At 46.7% G+C, this 25,907-nt stretch overlaps 1 protein-coding gene across 22 annotated transcripts in view; it reads right to left on the bottom strand.

Moving 5' to 3' along the window:
- Positions 1-25,907, bottom strand: part of LOC119178032 (uncharacterized) — a 653,511-nt gene that overhangs the window by 614,550 nt on the left and 13,054 nt on the right. For 21 of the 22 annotated variants that reach the window (XM_075892549.1, XM_075892220.1, XM_075892616.1 and 18 more), the window contains exon 2: positions 928-1,076. The exons of the other annotated variant lie outside the window; for it this stretch is intronic. In XM_075892549.1, coding sequence (XP_075748664.1) covers positions 928-1,076 — 149 coding nt within the window. The remainder of the gene's footprint in view (positions 1-927; positions 1,077-25,907) is intronic. 22 annotated transcript variants of the gene reach the window in all.

Genomic DNA, 25,907 nt, shown 5'->3' with positions numbered 1-25,907 from the left:
TCGCTAACTTTTAATTCCACTCTAACAGGGTCGTCTTTACATTTCACAATGTCTTCTAAGTACTTAGGTGTTCATATCGCGAATGATCTCTTCTGGACCGTCCACATAAACAAATTAATCGCCTGCGCTACTAGATCTCTTGGGTATCTGCAGCGTACAATAAAACTTGCTCCTCCTCCCTTAAAACTATTGGCATATAAAACCATAATCCACCCAAAATAAGAGTATGCAGCCGCCATACGGGATCCGCATCAGAAGTACCTAACTGATAGCACTGAAGCAATTAAAAAGTGCGTCGTTAGAATCACTTTCTCAGACTACTCATCATTTACTTGTGTCATAGACTTGAAATCACGCCTAGCACTTCTTCTCCTCAGCCACCGCCGGAAGCTTTCAAGACTGGCATTATTTCACCAGTTTTATCATTCTTTATCACCCAACACTTACATCGAGCCAAAACCGCATGTATCGAGCCACAGCAATAATGAACTACAAGTAACATACCCTCGCCCCCGCACTGACACATTTGCGCAGTCATTTTTTATACGCACTACAAAGGAATTGAACCATTTTCCAGATCACGTGGTACAATTGAAAAACCTTGACCGGTTCAATCAACTCTCACAGCGCCCAGGATTGTGTGATATATTGGTGTCGTTTCTCAATCTGATGCCCTTCACATTTATGATTGCTATTTACAGCTCATGTGTCTACCTAATTTGACATTTTTGTAAAAGTTCTTCACCCAACATTTGTGTATTTCTTTTGTAGTCATGGAGCTTATGTCACATTTGTATGTTCATACCAAGTGTACCTTTTGTACCGCCCTTCATGTAATGCCTCCACAGCGAAGGCCCTTAAAGTAATAAAATAAAAGTAAAAATATCTTAAACATACCCCGATCACTGAATGGCATGCTATACGTACTTTTCCGAGAACACTCTCAGAGCGGCCCTGTCCGTACCAAGGAGCTGTGTCAAAGTAATTCACGCCACACTGAACAGCATGGCGAACAGCAAGCACCACCTCTTCCTCTTCAGGACTGCTTTCTTTCACAAGGCCAAGACCTGAAGCACCTGTGCAGGCAATATTTCAGCCGGAAAGAGGCGTTGAGCTCGGCGCATGACCTTGAAAGTGTCATTAAAAAACATGCGTCAAATCAATTTAGACTTTGGTCGCAACCTTTCAGAGAGGTATTCTCACAACATTCATGACTATAGCCTCATTGTTCCAAGAAACATCAATCTGTGATATAAATATTTCTAGGTGACAAACCAACCGGCGATTTAAAAGCTTGAATCGTCGGTAGGCTGGTCATGTAGAGAGTGCTTATAGAAACGGAACAGTTCCTCAACGCTGTCTGCATGCATAATGTGCATGCACAGCAAATACACCTTTATTGTGAAAGGGAGGTCATCACTTGCGACATTTTAGTCAGTGACGACAGACAGCACGAATTTAGTACACTTGATGTACGCAGAAAACGTAAAGAATTGAACCGATACGGCTGTATGTGTAACGGGACGGATTTTTCTTCACGTTATTTACATCACTACAATTCATTGATTTGAAGGCCTCAAAAAGGATATTCAATGATTGCAGGTAAAGACAAATGTACGCACGAACAAACGAAACAGGAGGTATAGGCGTTTATTGAAACCCTCCGCTGAATATATAGGTGCAGAAAAAAACACGTGCATGAAAATTACATACACTAAACGGAATTTCAAATACCAGAAAAGGTGGAACATTTGCTATAGATATAGTCAATGTTTGTCTGAGTCAGCACAACTGATGGGTCGCTGATCCATTTTGCGCCTTTCATTTTTATAGGGATTGCTTCTACGATAGCGCAAGCGTCAGTGTCCTTCCTTTTAACAATCTGTGCTGTTTAACAATTTAGATTGCTGTTTAGCAATCTTTGCTGTTAAAGCGGGCTTGGCAGCCACATGTCTGACAATGCGCTGAGAGGTGGGCTGTGACAGCACATGCCTTGACATTGTTCACGTGTTCTCTGGCTTTGTCTTTCACGCGTCGCCCAGTCTCCCCCCGCAGCGTCCCGCCTGTTGACCCACATGATAGTTGTATGCTGTATATCACCTACTGTCACACGGCACTTACTTCTAATTATGCTTCGCCTCGCATAGTTTCTTCTTATTGTCACTATTGACGTGCTGCCGCATCATACGTTCTTTCGAAGGGGTAGGACAAAGTTCTCGAACGCCTTGCCGTTTTGCAATCTTTTTCAGACTGTGGATTAGCGCGTGCACATAAAAAAAACACTTATAATCGACGCCGGCGGTCCCAGTCAGCACTTTCTTGGTGCTTTCGTTCACACCTCTTCACTTTCCAGAAAATTGAGAAACCTACGACTCTGGTTACCTGTACTGTATAGCCAGCATTTTTATACGCGAAGCATTTCTTAGCAAACTTCGGTGACTTTGAGCGTATCTATCTATCTATCTATCTATCTATCTATCTATCTATCTATCTATCTATCTATCTATCTATCTAGCCGCCTACGACTTTTAGCTCTCTTGAACGTTTCGACAATGGTATCAATACCAAACATGGTATCGCATAACCAGACTGTATGGAGAACCGAATTGACTAGTCATAACATGCAAATCATGACATGTACGTGATGAATGTCCTGATTCACATTTCATGGTCCTGCAACTCTTGCGGTGGTTTCGTTCACATGGCATGTTGCAGAACTGGAATGGTATGACATGATTGCATGGCAAGCACAAGAGACACCCTAACATTAAAATCGTGACATGCACGTCATGTAACAACATGACTACATGGGACGCTCCTGATGCGCTCACGGCCGTTTCACAAGCGTCACATATACCAAATTTGATATTACAGTACGTGAATGGATGACCAAAATATGTGACTGGTGCAAACAAGATAATCATGAGATCCGTGTCATGTAACAACATGACTACATGCCACGGTCATGATGCACTGGCGGCCGTTTCGCTAGCTTCACTTATACCAAAATAGGTATTACGGGACGTTTATGGATTAGAAAGGTATGATACTGGTGCAAACATGATAAACATAAGATGCGTGTCATGTATCGACATCCCTACATGCTACGATCATGATGAGCTCACGACCGTTTCGCTAGCTTCACGTGTACGAAGCTCAGAATGACGTGATGCGAGTGGACTACATGCGAGTGGACTAGCAAACGCCTCATGGCCGTTTTGCTATCTTCACATATGTCAAATTTGGTATTACGTGACACCAATAGATGGCGAAGGTATGTGACTGGTGCTAACAAGATAATCATGAGATGCGTGTCACGTGAGAACACGACTACATGCCACAGTCAAGGCGTCAATACATTTCGACGTGACGCGGTGCGCGTGCTCGCCGGCGTTCATTTCGTCGCGTCACGCCGGCGTTGCCACACCAGGCGCCTGTCCTGCCATATACTTGAAGGTGCGCGTCGCGCTGCATTGCTTTGATGAATGCACGTTTCAGCGCACCCGGCGTCTCTCCATCACGAATAGAAGGAGACGCAGTGTTGTCTTGGCAACACATTGGCGTGAAATGCAGCATGTCGCAGTTCATGCCGGTTGCCGTCGGGACGCTGGTCGCGCCTGGCGTGAGACTATAGAATGCTCGCTTTTTGCTAAGCGTCGCGGTGCCCAGCGTGCGCTCAACGCTACTTTGGAGTACATTGGGACCTTCATGATGCGCCTGCGGCCGTTTTGCAAACTCCACATATATCAAATTTGGTGTTACGTGACATCGATGGATGACGAAATTTATGAATGGTACAAACATGATATTACTGACACGCGCAATAAGTAAGGACATGACAACTTATCACGCTCACAGCATGCTCGCGGCTGGTTCGCTAGCTCCATATATACTAAATTTGGTATCACGTAACGTGAATAGATGACGAATGTAAACGACACATCCAAATTCATAATCATTTCGCGGAAGTCATGTACGGAATCATTTACCTTCACCTCGTAACGTTGTTCTGATTGTAAAGTTACAAATCAACACTTCTCATTCGGGCTTCGCATATCATTGATTCCCACTGTACGTAGGATCTGCCAATTTTTGTTGTGTGACTAGACGCTAGAAACTTTGTCCTATTTTATGTGGACATGTCTTGCCTAAATCCGCTCAGAGAGCTGAGATCACCAGTAGCCTGGTGACATTTTTGATGGGACATGAGTCTAACGGAAGAAAGCCGTGGCTTGACCTGTGTTCATACCTACAACCTACTTGCTGCAATTCCCATTTCTAGATCAGGTCTAAAAACCTAATATCTTTTTCTGAAGCCTTCTCGAGTGTAAAGGTGAAGCCCGGGTCGGCGTAGCTGAAAATTCTCAGGATTTATTTCTCTTTTCTGGTGACACCTCTAGAATTTCTTAGGCCTTCCGGGCATATTATTATATAGTCATCCACTCACGGAGGAAGGAAAAGTAAGGAGAGGGCATGCCCATCTGCGGAAGTAGCCCGTACTCTCACAAACTTACTGAAAAAAATGTCTCATTCACGTGGGGTGCTGTGCAGGCTACGGTGTTCTCTACACTTATTACATTGCAAACAGAGCCACCTGTTCTGGCCCATTTTGATAACGCCACCCCTACAGAAGTCCGCACTTATGCCAGTGGCCACGGAACTGGTGCTGTTTTGGTCCAGCATCAAAGCGGCTGCGCCCGCGTTATCGCCTATGCCAGCCGTCTCCTCTCACAGGCGGAAAGAAACTACTCAATCACCGAAAGGGAATACTCTCGTTTGGGCAGTAGCAAAATTTCGGCCCTATTTACACGGTGGACATTTCACCATCACAATCGATCACCACGCACATTGCTGGCTCGCATCTTTGAAGGACCCCACTGGGCGTCTTGGTTGATGGGCATTACGACTCCAAGAGTAGAACTACTTGGTGTCCTACAAATCTGGCGGCTTACACCATGACTCTGACTGCTTATCACGGAATCCAGTGGACCCACCTGAGGCGTTCGATGAAGCGCCATGTGTCCTGTCGCTCTCCGCTTTAAGCAACATCCGCGTGGAACAGCGCCGAGATCCTGTCTTACGTAACATTATCGAGAAACTTCATTCTACAGCACCAGACCCGTCTACTCAATTGTTCGTGCTCAAGGATGGCACATTTTACCGTTACGACGTCCGCCCTGATGAACATGAACTGCTCCTGGTGGTACTTTCTCACTTACGTGCGAGCGTGATCAGCCAGCTCCACGACCCTCCCACTGCCGGTCACCTCGGACTGTCTCGGACGTATGATCGTGTACGCCATCGATTTTGCTGGCCCAGTCTTTATCGCTTGGTCCGCAGCTACGTCACCTCATGCGATCAGTGTCAACGCCGAAAAAAACCTTCGGTGAGCCCTGATGGGTTCCTCCAACCACTTGACGTTCCCTTTGATCCACTCTTTAGACATGGTCTTGACCTCCTAGGCCCTTTCCCTGCTTCCACTTCTGGGAAGAAGTAGATAGCTATTGCGACGGATCACACAACGCGGTACGCCATTGCACGGGCTCTACCAACCAGCCGTGCCACAGACGTTGCCGATTTCCTTCTGCGCGACATAATACTTCATCATGGCGCACCACGACAACTCCTCACAGATCTTAGGTGCTATTTCCTTTCCCGAGTAATCGACGACCTGCTTCGCTCCTGCGAGACAAAACATAAACTTACGACAGCCTACCACCCGCAAACTAACGGACAGACTGAGCGAGTGAGCCGGACTTTGACTTATATGCTCGCCTTGCACGTATCCTCCGACCACCAGGACTGGGACGTTGCATTGCCCTTCATTACTTTCGCCTATAATTCCTCACACCACGATGCAGCTGGTTTTTCACCTTTCTATCTCGTGTTTGGCCATGATTCAACTTAACCGTTTGACACAATCTTTCCGACAGCCGTTGACTCGACGACCGAATACGCCTGCGATGCTATCACAAGAGCGCAAAAAGCACAAGAAGCTGCCCGTCAGTGCCTCTTAGCATCGCAAGATCAGCAGCGGCACCGTTACAACTCTGATCATCGCCAAGTTTCCTTTGCTCCGGGTTCTCTTGTGTTATTGTGGACTCCGACCAGGCACGTTGGACTTTCTCAAAAACTGCTTTCCCGCTACTCGGGACCCTACAGCGTATTGCGCCAGGTGACAAATGTGACCTACGAGACAGCCCCGCTCGAGTCTTTCTCCTCCTCCTCTTCACTATCTACAGACATTGTTCATGTGTCTCGCCTTAAGCTTTACCGCTCGGCAACATCAAAGAAAGCAGCGAGATGGTGCTTCAGCACCCGGGGATTATGTTATGAGACAATTTTCCACGAAAGGGGGTAGATAGGCGCGGAGAAAGACGATATGATATTGGTGTAGGGCCCCCTCTGTGGGTATGCGCCAGGGTAAGAAGGATCATCATCTTCAGCTCTTGATCTGTATCTCTGCTTGCGCGTTGGCGTTGTGTAAATGTGTCTTGAAACGCCTAGTATCACGTGTATCTTCACGTAACAATATATAAATATATATATATATATATATATATATATATATATATATATATATATCGACATTGAGCACCGAAGACTGTTGCTCTTAATTGGTCAGTAGAAATAGATTCGCACAACCCAGCCCTAAGTGTGGATAATGAATATATACAGCTGAGAAGATGAGGTGCATAAGTAATGTTCACACTAATTACCACCCTCGTGCAAGCGGCCAACCCGGCAGCATTTTAGATTGACATAGGACGTCGATGAATTGTTTGAAACGTGATTAGTTAACAATGTCTGACACACGACAACGACGATCTAAAGAATCTCAACGGGAATAACGTGATAGTTCTCTGGTGACATTCTTTCACTAAATAAATTGAGCCCAATATACTGGAACTGCACTTTGTCGCATAGTCCTGGCGCACGATTAGGTGTCCAAAGCAGGACTGGCAGGACTTCATCCCTAGTACTGAAGAAGGCATGGTGATGAGAGCTGCAGTATCACTGCTTGCGATCTTGCTCACTGGCTTTTGTGTTGAGGCGTGCACGTCGCCGACACTATTCAACCCTTGGAATGAACTGTTCAGATATGGTTGACGAGGTGCCACTTGGATAATTCAAAAAAGTGACGTCGATGGTGAATGTTTGTGCATTGGTGTAAACTAGGTAAAAAACGAGAGTTACCTTTGATTTGTAAGACAGCCGTGCTGTGTACAAACGTCACAAAAGGAAGACTTTTTGTCCCAGTTCTCGTGGTGTGGTCCGACATACATCAAGAATATGTCGATCATTGTGCGATTAAAGGTCCGGTCAACCAAATTGTTCAAGGGTGGTGGGCTGACATTGTTTCGTCCACTGGCTAAATGCTCGCAGAAGGTCTTCAATGACTGTAAGCAAGAAGGTCTTGTCGCGATCACTCAACAGGGCGCGAGGTGCACCGAACCATAACAAAATGGCGTTGAGAACAAAATTGATGACACCTGAGGCAAAACTTGTACATAGAGGAGCAGACTTTGCTTACCTTGTGAGGCACGCAGAGACTGCTCGACTATATCCATCCCGACTAAATCTATCCCAAGAATGACAAAAGGTGTCTCGGGACATGGGATTTCCTGCAATAGACCTGCTGGACTGGTAGTTTGTCGCTTGCACTATTGACACAAAGGATGAACGCCACGTACTTGGCTACAACGATGGTGAAGCCCGGCCAGGGGAAAAGTTGCCTGACTCAGACGGGTGTTTTTTGATGTCCCAAGTAGCCTGCACAGGCATAGTCATAAAAGAGTTCGAGAACTTGGTGATTTAGAGAACGTGGAAGAACTAGAACCCAGACATGTCCATCAGTGGTGTAAACATAATGTTGTGGGACATTGTTTTCTATCTTGAATTGCTGTAGCTGTCGACAAGATCTTGCATTAAGACGACGTGACCCGCCACTTTGACGTTCGATAATGTGGTTGCAGTTCGGATCATCACGCTGGTGCGAGGCGAACTGAGGGTACCACCAATGGCTAGATGAGGTAATGTAGGGGTTAACACAGTGCCGATATCACGTGACAAATATTGACCAGATGGGCTCGACAGTGATAGTGGCAAAGGGCAATGACAATGATCGTCTGCATCTTGATGTTTCTCTCCAGACTTGTAAACGATGCCGAAACCGTATTCTTGAAGACGGAGTACCAAATGACCCAGATGAGCAGACAAAATATCCAGTGAATATAGCCAGCATAAGGTGTGATGATCTCCTATTACTGTGAAGTGGCACCTGTAGAAACATGATCAAAATTCGGGAATTGCTCAAACAACTGCAAGACTAACAAAGCGAAAAAACTGCGCCAAACACAGGGCAGTGAAGAGACAGACGAGGTGCTGCAACAGCGCTTCGTTCGTTTCTTCGCTGTCCTGTGTTACGCACTGTTTTCTCACTTCTTTATATACCAACCGGCCCAAATAAGCACTTTAAAACAGCAAGCCATTCTTGCTCTGTTATGAAGTAGTTCTGCTCGGCCGCCGTGAGAGCCGGACTGGCATGGGCAACTACTTTCTCTCAAGAAGTCTGATCCCGTTGTAGAAGAACTGCACCGATCTCGTGGCCACTAGCGTTGGCATGTGAATAAGAAGGTGCGTTCTCGTCGCAATGAGAGAGAACGAGGTCGGATGTTAGGGCGTGCTTGAGGTCTTGACAGGCATGTTTGCGGTCATCAGTCCACGTAAAGGCAGCTCCGGACGTCAGATTATTGTGCAGTTTTGAGGTCATGGTAGCAAAGTGGCGGATAAAGCGACGAAAGCGCAACGCCAGGCCTACAAAGTGCGTGCTTTTTTTAGTTTCTGGGCGAGGAAAGCTTATCACTGCAACAATCTTTTCAGCATCTGGCCTAACGCTGTCCTTACTGATAAGGTGACCCAACACCTTGATGATCGTGTTGGCGAAGTGGCATTTATTTGTGTTTAGTTGAAGTCAAGCGTTGGAAGTACACGACAAACTTTGTCCAACAACTCAAGGTGTTGACTGATTGATTGATTTTTGGGGTTTAACGTCCCAAAACCACCATATGATTATGAGAGACACCGTAGTGGAGGGCTCCGGTAATTTTGACCACCTGGGGTTCTTTAACGTGCACCCAAATCTGAGAACATGGGCCTCGACATTTCCGCCTCCATCGGAAATGCAGCCGCCGCAGCCGGGATTTGAACCCGCGACCTGCGGGTCAGCAGCCGAGTACCTTAGCTACTAGACCACCGCGGCGGGGCTCAAGGTGTTGACTAAATCTGGTTGAAAATATGACGATGTCGCCCGGTTAACAGAGACATGTTTTCAAGGCGATAGTCTTTCTTAGGGACCTTCGACGGAAAAATTTTGGTCTGCCTGTCTGTACAGTTGTCTGCTTGTCTACCCTAACGATACCTCAAATGGCATCAAACGGCCAACACCATCCGCAACGCCCACCAATATTGCTCAAGGTTTAGGGTTTATAGTTTGTGCAATTGTCAATTAAAATGCAATTATTTTTTTAAATAGCTCACAGGCCCCGTAAGAGGCTTAGGGTGAGAGGGGTATAAAGTACAATTCAATACATTGTAAAGGAAGATTTGCACAGTGTACAATTACAGGGCGGTAGAATAGAAGAACAAGTAGAAAAAAATATTAACAGATAACTATATGTGCAAAAAATTATTTATGCACGACATAGTAAGTATTGCGTAGGAGTACTATATTATGAAGTACACGCACAATAAACGTTATAACAGCCACCATACAATTTCGTCATTGTGAAAAAAAAACTAAGAAATGTATGACAGGGTTCTGAAGAGACAGACGCCATCAGTTTGAAAAGCGCCCTTACAATAGCTTATCAAAAAGAAGTTTTACTAATAAAAAGTCAGAGATACTAAGCCAAGTGGGTGGAAAATTGTTTGTTCAATTGAGGACAAAAAGCGTCATGGTCTGTGAGTGAAGCAATGTTGTCTGGTAAGCTGTTCCAGAGACGAATAGCGCAAGGTAGTGGGGAAAAATTGAATGATTGCGTCGCACCTTATAGGTGGGCGTAACTTAGATATGATATGTGGGGTTTAACGTCCTAAAACCACCATATGATTATGAGAGACGTCGTAGTAGACGGCTCCAGAAATTTTGACCACCTGGGGTTCTTTAACGTGCACCCAAATCTGAGTACACGGGCCTACAACATTTCCGCCTCCATCGGAAATGCAGCCGCCGCAGCCGGGATTCGAACCCGCGACGTGCGGGTCAGCAGCCGAGTACCTTAGCCACTAGACTACCGCGGCGGGGCGGGCGTAACTTAGAGTGTTGTGCAATCTTCGCGATGTATAGACTTGATGATTCAAACAGGGTAGCGTAAGTCGTCAGAGTGAATGACGTTATGGAACACTGACAGCAATGCAATATTACGGCGGGTACTTAACGACGGTAATGATAGTTTACTTTTTATTTGCGTGATACTAGACAGGTTACTATAGCTGTGAGCAATCAAACGGCTTGCCCTATTTTGAATAATTTCTAATGCTTTGATAAGGTATTTTTAATATGGTGACCAAATCGGAAACGCATACTCAAGCTACGGTGGCACAGAAGTTAGATACGCAAGTTCTCGCAAGGCGGAGGGTGCACTGCGCATGTTTCGACGCCAGAATCTTAATGATCTGGATGCACTGGCACATACGTAAGTTATGTGCTCTGACTATCATAGATTAGGTGTAAGGTGCACGCCTAGATACTTATAGGTCGTGGTCGGCGATATGACATTACTGTTGATGTGATAAGAAAACTGTGAATTAACAGGTTCGCGGGAGAAAGACATAATTTTACACTTCGACACGTTTAGTGTCAGGAGCATTGTGTTACACCACTGGTTTTCTATTTCTAGGTCTCGTTGAAGCGTGATATGACCATCAATATTGGTTATTGGGCGGTAAATTATGCAGTCTTCGGCAAATATTCGTATGCGAGAGGTTATGTTGTTAGGCAGACCATTTATATAGATTAAAAACAACAGAGACCCCAGGACGCTACCCTGTGGCACACCAGGAGCAACGATAGATTTAGAGGAATCGACTTCATTATTAGAAGTAAATTGCTCTCGATTAGATAGAAAGGGACGTAGCCATGACAATGTAGAGGAGTTCAATTTTAGAGCTAGAACTTTGATATGAGGCGGCAATGTGCAACGCGATCTACGCTTTCGAGAATTCAAGGAATAAGCAGTATGTTTGTAAGAAGTGATTCATGTTAAGGTGAATATCTGTTGTAAATTCGAGTAATTGTGTCTCGCAAGTTAGTCCCTTTGTGAAACTGTGTTGATTTGATAAAAAGAAGTTCTTCGACTCGAGATGTTCGTAAACATGCGCAGCAAAGACGTGTTCCAGAATTTTGCAGAAAATGCGCATATCTAAGGCGCCAGAACAGCGCTTCGATGTTTTGTATGTCTGCCTTTACACTAGAAGAGGCGCACACAAGTAACTCTAAGGAATGTAGCATTTAATCACGTTTCGCTGACGGTGCAACGCGATGCTCAAAAAGGTGTTTCCAACGCTTTGCTGCGACGTCAAGGTGGTAGCACCTGCCCGATGCTTTGCGTTCTACCCCTTATCACCTCCGATACTGGCGCACATCTTTCTGCATCGGCTGCACGTCTTCGTTTTTTGAAGAAAACCGCCAGATGGCATTTGTGTCTAACGTGGCTCGATGCGCTCGTTCACCTCCGCTACACGCTCGAGGCACTCTAACTTGAGGTGAATCGAGGTGAACCGAGGTGAATCGAAGCACTCGAGGTGAATCGCCTGCAGAATGCGATTCACCAATTTTCTTGCTCAGAACATCAAGTAAACGTTTGGTTCATCGTCTCCAGACGCAAGACTATCGTCTTTCGATGACACTTGTGGAACCAATTTTTTTTTTCATTTGAGACCGTGAGGAACCGTGTCTATTATGCACTCAAACGTGGCAGGGGCGTTACATAAGCAAAAAGTCATGACGTTGAATTTAAAAAGGCTATCTGTTGTTGCAAATTTCATTTTATTTTTGTCCGCTCCGTGCTTGGGTATTTGCCAAAACCCAGGTTCAATGTTCATGCTGGAGGAGAACTAGGCGCCCCGTAGAGAGACAATGGCGTCGTCGATGTGCAGCATCGGTAAAACGTTCCGGCGTGTGATCCTACTAAGTGTTCAGTATTAAACGCAGAATCGCACTGAACCATTCTTTTTCCGGATCAACACTAAAGGTGAAGACCTGGGCGATTGCCGGATAACATCTCGATTGAGCATGTCGGTGACGCTGTCCGCAATGATCTTTTGCTCAGAAGAGACAATATAGGGGTGGTGGCGTACAATGCACTGTGACGGAAGTACAGTCCAGGAACTTGGAATGGGCACCAAGGGAAGCGCTGTGATTTTAAAGTTCAGCTAAAAGTGCTCTTTTTTGTGCTGCTGGGATATTGGAATGACGATTGTTTTAGTGGGAGAACAAAACGATGACACAAAGACAAGAAGGACACAAAGGACACGATTGTCTCTGTGGGTTTGTTTTGTTCTCGCGTTATAACTATCGTCATGCCATACCAACTAGCCCTAGCTGCTTCTAAGGGATATTGGCGTTTATTGCGGCTGTTAAAGCAGACGTGGTAGCTTCGTCAATTGTACGAGTAGCTGAAGATGGGGGTTCCGCCTGGAGGGGCACGAGAAAAAGTGGTTTGGTCTCAGTAATGGCGAATTCCACAGGTAGATACGGAGTGGCCGCCGAAATCTTGGAGCGAGAACTCGGAATGTGCAAACCAGATATGCGAGTGGAACACGTGAATGCCCCGCGTGAGGCCTCTCCGGAATTTGTTTTACGCATACATCACTAAACCGCTACCAGAAACGATTTCCTTTTCTGCTATCACCGTTTATCGACAACCATAGGTGTTCTGTCTGACAACTGTTTCGCCACTGCAAAGCACGCATTTCGACCACGCAGTCTCGCGGAAGGCAGGGCTACCACTTTCCAATTTTAGGAATGTAAATAAGGGCACATGGTTACTAGATCGCCTAAAAGAACGTGTAGGGCATCCCAGTCGCCCGACTGTACCGGAAAAAACGGCGATGCATTCTCAGAGTTCCGGCAGAATCGGTCTTTGCAAGACGGAGCAATCGGAACGCTCCGTCGCGGAGTGGATTGCTCCGAATCTACCAGTGCAAAATGAGAGCTTGCTCTGAATCTACCAGCGAAACGCGGATTGTAAGCTTTGGAGCAAGAAAACTTGATAACGCTCGACGAGTGGAATTCGCCATAAAGCAAGTCACAGTAGTACTCTGGGGTAGCGCAACAAGAAGTAGGGGTAAACTGCTGCAACCAACAGTTTACTTCATGCAACCACACCTGGCTAGGAGCAATGGGAAGGCTGCTAGGTAAGTAACGTCCGGACAGTGTGAAGAACACATCCTTTATAAAGATGGTATCGGATGCAAGAGTCAGGATATGCTCATAGCATGAAGGAATGGAGCAATCTGCAATGAACCGCGCGTTCGATGCTGAGAGCGTCGTATGCGTTCTTCGAAGGTTGCAAATTCTGTTCCTGCCCATGGCAAGTTATCGTTATCTTTTCACCTACTTTTCTTTTTCTCAAATTTACAATACAATGCGGTCTAAACATATATATATATATATATATATATATATATATATATATAGAACTTGAAGGGAAGGCACGACAGGTCCGGGTATTTTCTATATTGAAATAACTTGAAGATAGCACATAAGAAAAGGATCGTATTTACTAACGTTTCGGCCGTGGCACGGCCTTCGTCAGAGTAAGTAGGTATGATACAATGCAGCCGCTTTTATAGGCTCACGTGATGAACTCTCGGTATTGCAGCTAGGACAATCAAAGTAAAAAATGGTAATCTGTCAGGACCTTGTGTTGACATGACTGACATGTGACGGGTGCATGAATATAAAAGTTTCAAATTTCCTTGCGCATCGACACGTGGGGCACAGTATGGTTGGCAGGACATGTAAAAGAGCTCAGAGGTAAAGAAACCACGGTTGACTAATATACAATTTAATATACACTAAAATATTTTACTAATCTAAGAAGTCGTGTTGTTATAGTGCGAGGCAGGTGAGCTTTCCTACGTTTTCATTGATACCTGAACGAATGGTGTTAAATTTGTGGATCAAGAAGGATTCCCTCACTTCCCTATCGTGATTTGTCTTAAAACCGGACTGAATAATCGTGGCTCTAATTTTGTCGAAACCATGGCCAGGCATACTGACGTGCTTCGACAGCGGTAGATTAGGGAGGCTTACGGCATGTGCACGGTGATTATTAAAACGAATTCTGAAACTTGTCTCTGTTTGACCTATGTACTGAGCACCGCAAGTTAAACACTCGAGAAGATAGATGACGTTGATACTATCACACGTGTAGTTCCCATTTATTTTTAAAGAAAAACTGGACAACAAACTGTTTTAGATGTCGTCATGTGCGCGCACACTTTGCAACGTGGTTTGTTGCAGGGATGACAGCCTTCATGATGTGAACACGTGGTTTTAGATGAGGTTAGTAAATCACGAAGGTTCCGCGATCGTCGGTAGACCACGCGTGGTTGTTCTGCAAAGATTCCTTTGAGCCGCTCGCTCTGTATTAAAATGTTAAAATGTTTCTTTAAGATATGGTTCACATTTGGAGCTGAGGCCGCATGTGTCAAAATTAGATTAGTCCGCGAACAATCTTTGGGTCTTTTGTTAGTACTCAGCAGGTCTGATCGGTCAAGCTCTTCTGCACGTTTGATGGCGTCTGTGATTATGCTGGCCGGATAGCTCTGTTTTTCGAGCGCGCTCTGAAGTTGTTCGCAGTGGCGGGAAAATTCGCTGCTATCAGAGCATATTCTTTTAAAACGGACTGCTTGGCTGTAGGGAATACTAGTTTTGTTGTGTTTAACGTGACTACTACTAAAGTGAAGATATTGCTGCCTATCCGTGGGTTTCCTGTAAAGATTAGTTATCAGCTTCCCGTTACGTAGAGTGACCATGACATCAAGGAAGCTTATGTTCACAGGTGAATATGAGTGCGAAAAAGAAATCGCCGGATGAGCGTTGTTAAGATCTGCTATGAAAGAAAGAAGTTGCGATTCACTATGGTGCCAGATTAGGAAAATGTCGTCGATGAACCGCTTATAGTAAAATGGCTTATATTCACAATTTGCAAGAAATTTGTTTTCAAGGAGCCCCATAAATATGTTTGCGTAGTTTGGTCCGATTCTTGTGCCCATAGATGTACCGCTAACTTGAACATAATGTGTCCCATCAAATTCGAAATTGTTAAGTTCAAGAATGAGCTTAAGCAACGTAGCTAACGCAGATGCGGAAACTGGTTTGTTGGCGTGGCAATCGTTGTACGCGCAGATAACTGCCTCGATGCCATCTGAGTGAGGGATATTAGTATACAGTGACGTGACATCTAACGTAACGAGAAACGAATTTTGAGGAACCTGTAGGTCAACAATATCTGATAGAAAGTGATTGGTATCTTTAATGTAAGAAGAAAAGCTGGACGGAATGGTGTTGATGAGGCTATCTACATAACGGGAAAGGTTCTCAGTCACTGTTCCAATTCCAGAAATTATCGGTCTACCGGGATTATCTCTCTTATGAATTTTGGGAAGAAGGTAAAACCTGCCAGCTACTGGGCTCAACGGTATGAGGGATTTCAGAGTGCCATAGCTTATTTCTTTATCATTAAAGAGCGCAGTCAAGGTATCACGAACAATATCTTTGAACTCGTTTGTTGGGTCATGATCTTTCAGCTTGTAATATGATGCATCACTGAGCTGCCTATGGCCTTCGCTGATATATTTGCTTCTGTCCATTACAACAATGGCGCCTCCTTTATCTGCAGGTTTTATAATTATGTCATTACGACCAGCGAGGGATTCAATTGCTTGTTGCTCTCTGTCAGTAAGGTTGCGGTGCAATGGTGTACGTTCTTTATATGCCTGCATGACATCGCGTTGTACAGCTCTGATATAAAGGTCCAGACATTTGTCTCTTTGGGAGGGGGGTGTCCAATGCTTGTAAGATGGCAATGATTAGCTATCAGTATTGTGAGCCGAGGACCGATCATAAAAGTACTCACGGAGGCGCATGTTACGTTCGAAATTGTGAAGATCCTTCACCAACTGAAATTCACTATAGCCTCCTGTTGCAGGGCAAAAATTACGTCCTCGAGATAACACACTACGTTCCTCAATTGATAGATCGTAACATGACAAATTTATAATGTTATCCTGTCCAGAAGATTTACTTTCCAGCTCGGGCTGGCGCATTTCAGCTGTAGTTAGAATGTTTTCTCGTCGGGAGCATTCCTTTTTTTCTAAGTTGTCACGCGCGACCTTCTTTGACTTTTTAGCATCCAGCTCGGCTAACTTCTGTGACCGGTATAATTCGAGAGTTTTTAATTCTTCAGTCGTAAACTGAGATGATTGCACAAGCTGTTTTTCCTGATTCCGCAGACCTTTTTCTGATGATTCATAATGGCTAATAAGTATGCTGGTTAGTTCAACAGACGCCCGATTTAAGGTGTTGTGCCACCTTTACAGGTTTTTCTTTGACATCTCTGATGTGGCCGGCTGCAGTTTTAGTTGTAAACCTTTAGGAGCACTTGTTGCCGCGACATACATTCTAAGCATAGAAATGTGGGATTCACAACGAGTCCGTTTTTCTATAACCTTCCTGGTCCTTAAAAAATTCATTGAGCCAACAGATAAAGTACTCTCACTTAGATGGCGTTGTGTTAGTCAGTTGGTTCCTCTCGTGGTTGTGCCCCTGTTCCGGAGTCCGTAGCGTGGTTGAGACGGCGAAAGTGATGCAGCGACCGCAGGCGGCGGTAGGCAAGACGTAGGCTGTGTAGATTGAGACTTGTTCATGTGGCGCGCGCTGCTTTCGAGGTGACGTTCTCTGCTACGGAAGGCTTGCTCGTCATGGTGAAGGTTGCTGTCGGCGCGGTGTTGTTTCTTGAGTTCGGCTGTGCTGTAGGATGACTGGGTGCTGAAGGTCGCCCAGCTCGATCCACTCGATGCGGAGAGTCGTCATTCGTTGATGAATCGCACCAGGCAGCTGATGTCGCATCCACCGGTCTCCTGAAGCACAGGCGGCGGATGTGGCTTGCAAGCAACGACACACCCTCGAAGCTCATATGAAGGCCGTCTGCTGCGAGGACGCGTGTGGGTGGTAACCATTCGATTTCATGATCGAGGTAGCAAACTAGCCGGGAATAGCGGCAAAAATTCCGAAGCATGTTGTTGAACACTGATGCTTCTCTGTTGCAGCGTCGGATGAATGTCAGGTTAGAGTTCCTTTGTCGACGGTTTCCACTTCTAGGCAGTATCAGCGTGGCGTAAATTCGCCGAATTTCTGGGCGGTATTTTGCAATGCTTTCAAGTAGATCGCGGTACTTTGCAAACGCCTCGTGTCCCGAACACGAAGCCACATCGACCGTCCCAACATGAAGAATAAGACAGGATGCTGAGCGGGGCACTAGACCCAGTAAGTCACGCACATCACCGATTGTAGCACCACACTGCGAAATGAAGGCTGGTGCGCCATTGCTGAGAGGGTCGAAGTATTGATGTAAATACTTTGTTTGTGAATCTCCCACAACTGCTGTGGTAGGAGTGTGCACAGGGTATTTCGAAATCATCCTTTTCTTCAGTGCTATCCCAGGACCCATGGTTGAAGAAGAACTTGAAGGGAAGGCACGACAGGTCCGGGTATTTTCTATATTGAAATAACTTGAAGATAGCACATAAGAAAAGGATCGTATTTACTAACGTTTCGGCCGTGGCACGGCCTTCGTCAGATATATATATATATATATATATATATATATATATATATATATATATATATATATATATATGTGTGTGTGTGTGTGTGTGTGTGTGTGTGTGTATGTGTGTGTGTGTGTGTGTGGCGCTACGATGACTGGGTGACGTGGCCTGGCTCATACGCCATGTTTATTTCATTCTCACTTCTTCCTTCTCTGCTTCTACAAACCATCACTTCATACATCACACGATTCCCCCTCCCCCGAAAGAATGAGCACGTTACAATCAACAAAACAACAAAAAGCATAAAGTGAAGAATGTCAAAATGCACGGTAGTTCGATTTCATAGGGGAGTTTCTTATCTCGCACAAAAGCTTCACAGCAGAGGGCAACTGTCCGGTCAAATCTAGGGTAACTCTGGTGGACGAGGCTGGGTGTTGCGCCCAGGATAGCATAGGCATGCTTTGAGCGTGAAATCAGATGGAAACACTGCCGGTATTCTTGCGATGAATGAACGTGGTGTGATGGCCTTGAAGCATTGGCTGGATGATTTGCGCAGGTGTCGTGCTATTTGTCTTGATTGGAACCCATGCGTTGCCACCCGTTTGCGTGCTTGTTGACCGAGGCTGGTGCGGTGATTTCTGCGTCCTTGCGGAATACAGGGTATGGCTTGGAGCCTTTCTCGACGTTGAATGTCGTGTTGCCTGAGTCTTTATCTAGACTGGAGAAAGCTTACTCGACGTCCCTTGGGAAAATATCCTGGATTCGATGCTTTGTTTGTTTCGAGCGAGAAATCTTGAATATGTCGTCGGTTTGGTTGACACGTTTGTAAACGGCTTTCCATAAACCGCGTGTGTTCTTCCGAAGGTGATTCCATTCGTCGTCGTCCTTGTTCGTATAGCCCTTGGAATCTCTGTTGTTCTTGGACTTCCTGTAATTGATGATGTTGCTGCGAACAGACCTGAGGTGGCAGCCCTTTTTCACCATGACACTGACTTTCTGGGCGATTGAATGTAGTGTCGAGGGGGCAGGTAGTAGTCTCTAGGCTGTTTAGCTGCATTTCGGATAATGAAGGTAATGCTTCAAATTTGACAGATACATCATCAAGGGCTTCTTCGCTGTTCGCTGCGAGTGGTTCTTGCTCCTGAATCTGGATGGTAGGTTCAGGGCTTGGCTGAGTATTCTCCAAGCTCCGCAGCTCTATCCCGACCATTGTGAGCGTGCTAGATGTGAGGTGGGCGTTGTGAACGACGAAAGAGCCAAGTGGCGGAAAACCAGGAGGTAGCCCTATTGTGCTAGATGGAAAATAAGCTGATCCAATGTGTGAAGACTGATTTTCACTCTTTGAGTCGTCATGGCGTTGTTCGGCATTTTCCTGATGTGTCAGCTGGTCTACCATGAACAAGGCGTCCTTATGACACGAATAGTGACTGTTAGGAGCCTTTGAAGAGCTGCGTCATAGAAAACCAGGTGGTGGACCATGTATGCGAGACGACGCATGAAAGGCATCAGTAGGGTGAGCGATGTCTCGTGTCGTATGTTGAAGCGATGATTTCGGAAATGCTGACTTTCGCGCAGAAGAGATGCGCGCTTGACGGTTAGGTTTTTCCGAATATACGCATGGCCTTCTGTAAGTAAACGCATGTGCCACTTCGTCTTGAGGCACTTGTCGATTCGCGCTGGGCTTCCGAATGCTTGAGGACTGCTTAGGAAATCGACGATAGTGTGCAGTTGTCTCTAGATGGTTGGCAATGAGTAAGTCTTGGTCATAGTCATTAAAACGGGTAATCATCTCCTCTTTGATTTTTTGCCATGACTAGTCGTTCTCGAATATGTGAATTAGGTAAAATTTGAATGCCTCACCGGTGACGTAGTCACTGAAGTTCGTAACCATCTCCGGTTCCGACCAAGATGCAGCGGTAGCGTGGAGTTCGAACAGGTTGAACCAGTCCAGTACGGGTCCGTCGTCCGCTGATCCGGTGTACTTGGGGATGTCGAGTTCAGCCGACCATTCTGTCATGGTGCTGGTCGTCGTCCTTCCAGGAGATGATTCGGTAGTCAATGTACGGTCAGGGCGTCTGCTGGGGAACTGCGTCGATGATGAGTGACTGATGAAGGGGCAGGCAGGTCTCCATCCTGCCGACTCGTGTGACGCTATGATGAAAGGGTGACGTGGCCTGGCTCATACCCCATGTTTATTGTATTCTCACTTCTTCCTTTTCGGCTTCTACCAATCATCGCTTCATACGTCACACGATTCCCCCCCCCTCGAAAGAAGGCATGAATTACGAACAAGGAAAAGTACACAAGGAGAGGTTGAGAAGTCACAAATGTCAAAATGCACAATTGGCTTCATGGCCCCGTGGTGTTCCGTAAACTCGCAAAACTTCAGGAAAGAGTGCAGCAGTCCGGTTAACGCAGGAGTTCCGGTGGGCGAGGCTGATGGTTGCGTCCTGGATAACACAAGAATGCTTTGGACGTGGAGATAGCGGAAATCGCAGCCGGCATTCTTGTGAAGAAGAAACGAGGTTCGAACACCTTGCAGAATGGACAGTTCAGATATCGTAGGCATCGAATTCTTCGTCGTGGCACAGGTCGTGCAGGTAGCTTGCGTGCGCGTTGATCGAGGTTGATTGGGTGCTGCCTGTGTTTCTGCCGAGTACAAGAGGTGCTTTTGTGGCTTTTAGAAATTTTTCTATAGCGATGTCGCAGATGGTTTGATGGAAGGCACATTCTTGATCTTTGGTGGAGAATGTATTCACCACGATGGGCCTTTTTGCAATGTTCTTCAAGCCTTAGGAGTGCACTCGATGAAGTTTTGTTTCGCCGTTGACAATGTTGAAGTATGCGTTGACGTTCTAATTTCTTCGTTTCGTCAACTTGCTTGTGGTGTGACATTGATCGCGTTGCGCCAGGATTCTTAGCGAGTCCTCCGCAGGCTTCTACGATGCCAACCATTGCAACTGTTTCCGGCGCTAGATAATGTGGCGGGTTCGATGCACTTGAATCTTCTGTATTTATAAACCGTTCATTGTTGGTCATTGCCTGAAGCGTACTTATGTCATCAGAAGTCGCACCTGTGGTTTGGTTTTCATTATATGCAGTGAGGTTGTGTACTGGATTCACGTCGCTTCGATCTTGTGATTGATGAACACTCGACGCATCTGCAGAACACTTTTCTTCACAAGATGCTGATTGTGAATGCTTCTGTCTCTGTGGAACTACTGAACTGAATACTTTGAACAAATGAGATTCCTGTGAACATTCGTTGTCTGGGTTGGTTTCGTGCGGATTTACTAACTCCTCATGCGTAAATGCTACGATCTTGTGAGGTGCTTCATCAGGTTTATCAGTAAAGTTGATGACAGGAGATGGAACTGCTGGGCTGAATACTTTGAACGAATGATGTTTCTGTGAACATTCATTGTCTGGGTTGGTTTCATGTGGATTTACTAACTCGTCGTGCGTAAGTGCCATCACGCATCCGGAGCCGTGTGGGCCATGTGTGCGACACCACGCATCAAGTGATTCGGGTTGTTCAGTAATACCTGAAGTATTATGGTGCCGTAAATACATTGGAAATGCCGATTTATTTGCTCATAAAAAATCCAACCGTAAGTCTGGTCTTTTGGCAAAATGGTCTACATTCCTATCGGCATACGGTGGCATTACCTTCTCTGCTGCGACGTGCAAGTCCCTAGTTGGTGTTGTCATGCGTGAAGTGTATTTGGACGAGTCATACGATGGTACAATGGTGGAATATTTACTCTGAAGTCTTGTTTGGGAAATACGCTTACTGCGGGAAGACTTCACGTAACTGTGATGGTTGAGTTGAAGAGACTTCAGCTGATGAGGTATGTACAGGTCTTCATCGTATTCTTTGAAACGGGTGATCATTTCTTCTTTGATCTTTTTCCAAGACTCATCGTTCTCGAAGATGTGGGTGAAGTAAAATTTGAACGTCTCACCTGAGATGTAGTCAGTGAAGGTGATGATCATCTCCCGCTCCGACCATGATGCAGCGGTGGCATGGAGCTCGAACAGGTTGAACCAGTCCTGTACGGGTCCGTCGTCCGCTGATCCGGTGTACTTAGGGATGTCAAGGTCTTCTGATGCTGCTGTCATGATGCTTGGTGGTCTTGGTGGTCCGCGTTCGGTTACTGCGTCTCGCTGAGGTCTTCGATGATGATGGCCGGGCGATGAAGTGGTTGCGAGGTCTTCATCCTGTCGACTTGTGTGACGCTATGATGAAAGGGTGACGTGGCCTGGCTCATACCCCATGTATATTCTAGTCTCACTTCTTCCTTCTCGGCTTCTACCAATCATCGCTTCATACGTCACACGCACACACACACACACACACACATATATATATATATATATATATATATATATATATATATATATATATATATATATATATATTGTGGGAGTAATAATTCAAAGGGCCAGTTAGTCTTCGTGAAGGTATGGGATATGGCACAACGGGAGCGTTGTCAACAAGGATAAATATATTTATTTCCCAACAGTCTCGGGACGGGTCCTCCCTTCATCAGGGGATGAGTTATACTGACATGAACTTCCAAACTTCGTTGCGGCCGCGTCCTTCTCGCATTGAAAGATGTTTGCGAGAGTGAGAGGGAACTAAAAAAGAGAAAGAAAGAGAAAAAAATAAGAAAGGGGGAAGAAAACAGACAAACAGAAAAAAAAAGAAAAAAGAAAAGAAAAGAAAGTAAAAAACAGGAAGAACCACTGTCAACACTGAGAACAAAGCCATCTGTCCCTGTACATCCACATCCAGTTTTTATCACGTGCTGTTCAGTTCTCGACGTGTGTCGGGCCACCCAAGATTGTCGCAGTGGCGGCGGGACGGGTCCGTGACGGCGTGCGTGAAGAACGGGTTTCCCCTAATTGGACGGTTGGCTCTTTACCTTTAATCTTCGTCCATTTCCCTTCAATGGTCATCAAGTGGTAGGCGAACATAAACACTTGGTATGTGCATGTGAAAAAAAAGATTAAAAAGAAAAACAAAACACAAGAAAGAACAGTGTACTCGTACGAGTCAGTCAGAAAAAACAAGCATGGTCTCGAGCTATTAATCTTTGTCACCAATTTCCTCCAGGCTTACTTCTCGGAGGCAGGAGAGTTTTCCGGGGTCCTCGTTGATGCCGGCTACTTATGTTCGAAATTTGAAAATAAAATATGCCTCACGCTGTTCGCGCTCGCGCCTGTTTGAGAAACCGGACTGCATAAGAGTTACGCTGATATTTTGAAAACTGTGGTTTGGCACGCGCAGATGTCTAGATAAAGGTAGCTTCGGCAGTGAAGTGGCTGGTACCGGTGATTATTGAACCGCAGCCGAAATGGCATGTCTGTTTGGCCGATATATTCTTGTCCGCAGATGTTGCAATGTAGCATGTATATTACGTTACTAGAGTCACAATTAAGGCTTTCAGTTATGCATAATTTGAATTCCGAGAAGTTCGCTTTGGATTCACGTGTTGTGACCATCTGCGGGCATACCTTGAATCGAGCTTTCTCGCAGGGATGGCACCCTGATTGAAATTTGGGGGTGTTTGTTTTTTGCTCTGACAAGAATGTCCTTCAGATTTTTATTCCTGCGGTACACTACGTAAGGTGGCTTCGCGAAAATAGAAGTTACTCGTTTACTTTGCCTGATTATGTTGAAATGGCGGGAAAGTATTGCCACGTTCCATTTCCCAAGTTTTCGTTATCGTCCCAAAACACCACACGATTCTCAGCGCCAACCGCGCCTGCAGTTTTCCAGAAGGTTCCGGACTGTAGTAGATCATTTCGATAAGATCACGCCCACTGTGCGAACGGTACAGATTGTTCTGGAACCTACGCCACCGCCAGCGATAACGCTAGAACATTCGACGGCAAGAGTATAAATGCCGACGCGCTTCGCCGCTCCTCAGTTGTTGATCGAAGGCCGACGCTCCGTTCGCCGCTTTCAGTCCGAGACTGCTATCTGTGCGAGACTGCTGCTGTAATTGGACTTTCCTTTTACTGGGCACAGGTTCGCCCAAATAAACAGTTAAATTCCAACAAGAAGTCTCCTGTCTTTGGCCACGTCACTACCCCGTGACATCTGGTGGAGGTGCTGCTTCGTTCATGTACCGGACGCCCCCGTCAAGCCGTGAACCCAGCACACGTCGCGGAGAAGACACCGACGCCAACCAGGAGCAGCGAACAAGCCGCCGACAGCAAGGGCTACCACCGGAGTACAGGCTTCTAGAAGACAAGGCGCGGAAGACCAAGGCCATGACCGCGACTGCAGCGACAATGACAACCGCAGCACCCCAGCCCACGATGGTCATGCATCAACCCAGGGAACCACCAATTTTCCATGGGTCATCATTCGAAGACCCTGAGTCCTGGCTAGAAATATACGACCGTGTGGCCGCCCTCAACCATTGGGACCATGACGAAAAGCTGCGTCGTGTGTTCTTCCATTTGGAAGACACCGCAAGGACCTGGCTCGAAAATCGGGAGTCCACACTCCGAACGTGGGATATTTTCTGCGGCGCATTACTACAAACGTTCGCGAGCGTCGCTCGCAAAGAGAGGGCCGCTGCTTTATTAGAGACCCGGGTTCAGCTACCAAATGAAAATGTCGTCATTTTCACAGAAGAAATGACCCGACTATTTCGTCACGCTGACCCAGACATGCCTGAGGAGAAAAAAGTCCATTTCCTCATGCGAGGGGTCAAACAGGAGCTCTTCGCGGGACTGATGAGAAACCCACCGAAAACCGTCCAAGAATTTGCAGCCGAAGCGACCACTATCGAAAAGACCCTGGACATGCGCACCTGACAGTATAATCATCGCCTGACTGCAGACTGCGCTGCTGCTCAAGCCAGTAACTCCGGAGACCTGCGTGAAACGATCCGAGCGATCGTGCGGGAAGAGCTGCGCAAGCTGTTGCCTTCGGTGCAGCCTCAAGTGGATTCAATCGCCGACATTGTGCGAGAAGTTCGGCAATCGCTTCAAATTCCCCACGCACCGCTTCCCGAGCCGGAAGCTATGAGCTACGCCGCTGCACTGCGCCACAACGCTCCTCCCCGTCCACGCCAAAACGCCACCCCGCCGCCCCATCGCACTTACCACCGCCGCCACCAACCCCACCGACGACCTACCGTTCACCAGCGGGCCAGCGCAGTGCGCCGAGGAAAACCGACGTTTGGCGCACCCCTGACCACCGCCCACTGTGCTACCACTGCGGCGAGGCCGGACACACATACCGCCGTTGCCAGTACCGACAGATGGGACTGCGTGGCTTCGCCGTCAATGCACCGCGTCCGCAGCCAGGAGATCGGCCACGTGACATCGCCGACTACCTGGCAGGAACTCAATGGACACCACGAAGTCCTTCCCGTTCGCCGTCGCCCAGCCGCCACACGTCACCGCACCACCGGCAGTACTCCGGCCCAACGCGGGGCCGGTCTCCTGGCCCGCATCCGGGAAACTAAGGGCAGCAACCGGTGGAGGTGCGGTTGCTCTGCGACGAACTACCGAAGATCCTCCGACGACGACGACGCCGCGACGGAGCTTTCCGAACACAATGCCAACCAGGCAAAGCCCTGACGGCGAAAGCTCACTTACCGGAGGTGGCCTGACGACGCAACATGGAAGCAGCGGATCAAGCCGACGCAGCCGTGACCCGACGCCACGCCCTAACTGTAATGCGAGACGGCGAACTAGCGACATCGACGTTCTTATTGCCGGCCACAGTGTGACCGCTCTCGTCGATACTGGAGCCGACTATTCTGTCATCAGTGGGTCGTTCGCCGCGAAGTTAAAGAAAGTTAGGACAGCTTGGAAAGGCCCTGAAATCCGCACAGCCGGAGATCATCTTCTAACGCCTGCAGGAATCTGCACAGCGAGAGTCACCATTAACGGCCGTATTTATCCTACAGACTTCGTAGTCCTACAGCGTTGCTCGAGAGATGTCATCCTTGGCATGGACTTCTTATGCCTCCATGGTGCTGTCATCAACCTAAAAACAAAGTCGATAACGTTATCCACAGAAGAAGCACTACCACCGC

This window comes from Rhipicephalus microplus, chromosome 1 (assembly GCF_043290135.1).
Source record: "Rhipicephalus microplus isolate Deutch F79 chromosome 1, USDA_Rmic, whole genome shotgun sequence".
Lineage (NCBI taxonomy): Eukaryota > Metazoa > Arthropoda > Arachnida > Ixodida > Ixodidae > Rhipicephalus > Rhipicephalus microplus.
This window is presented reverse-complemented; position numbering and strand designations above follow the sequence as displayed.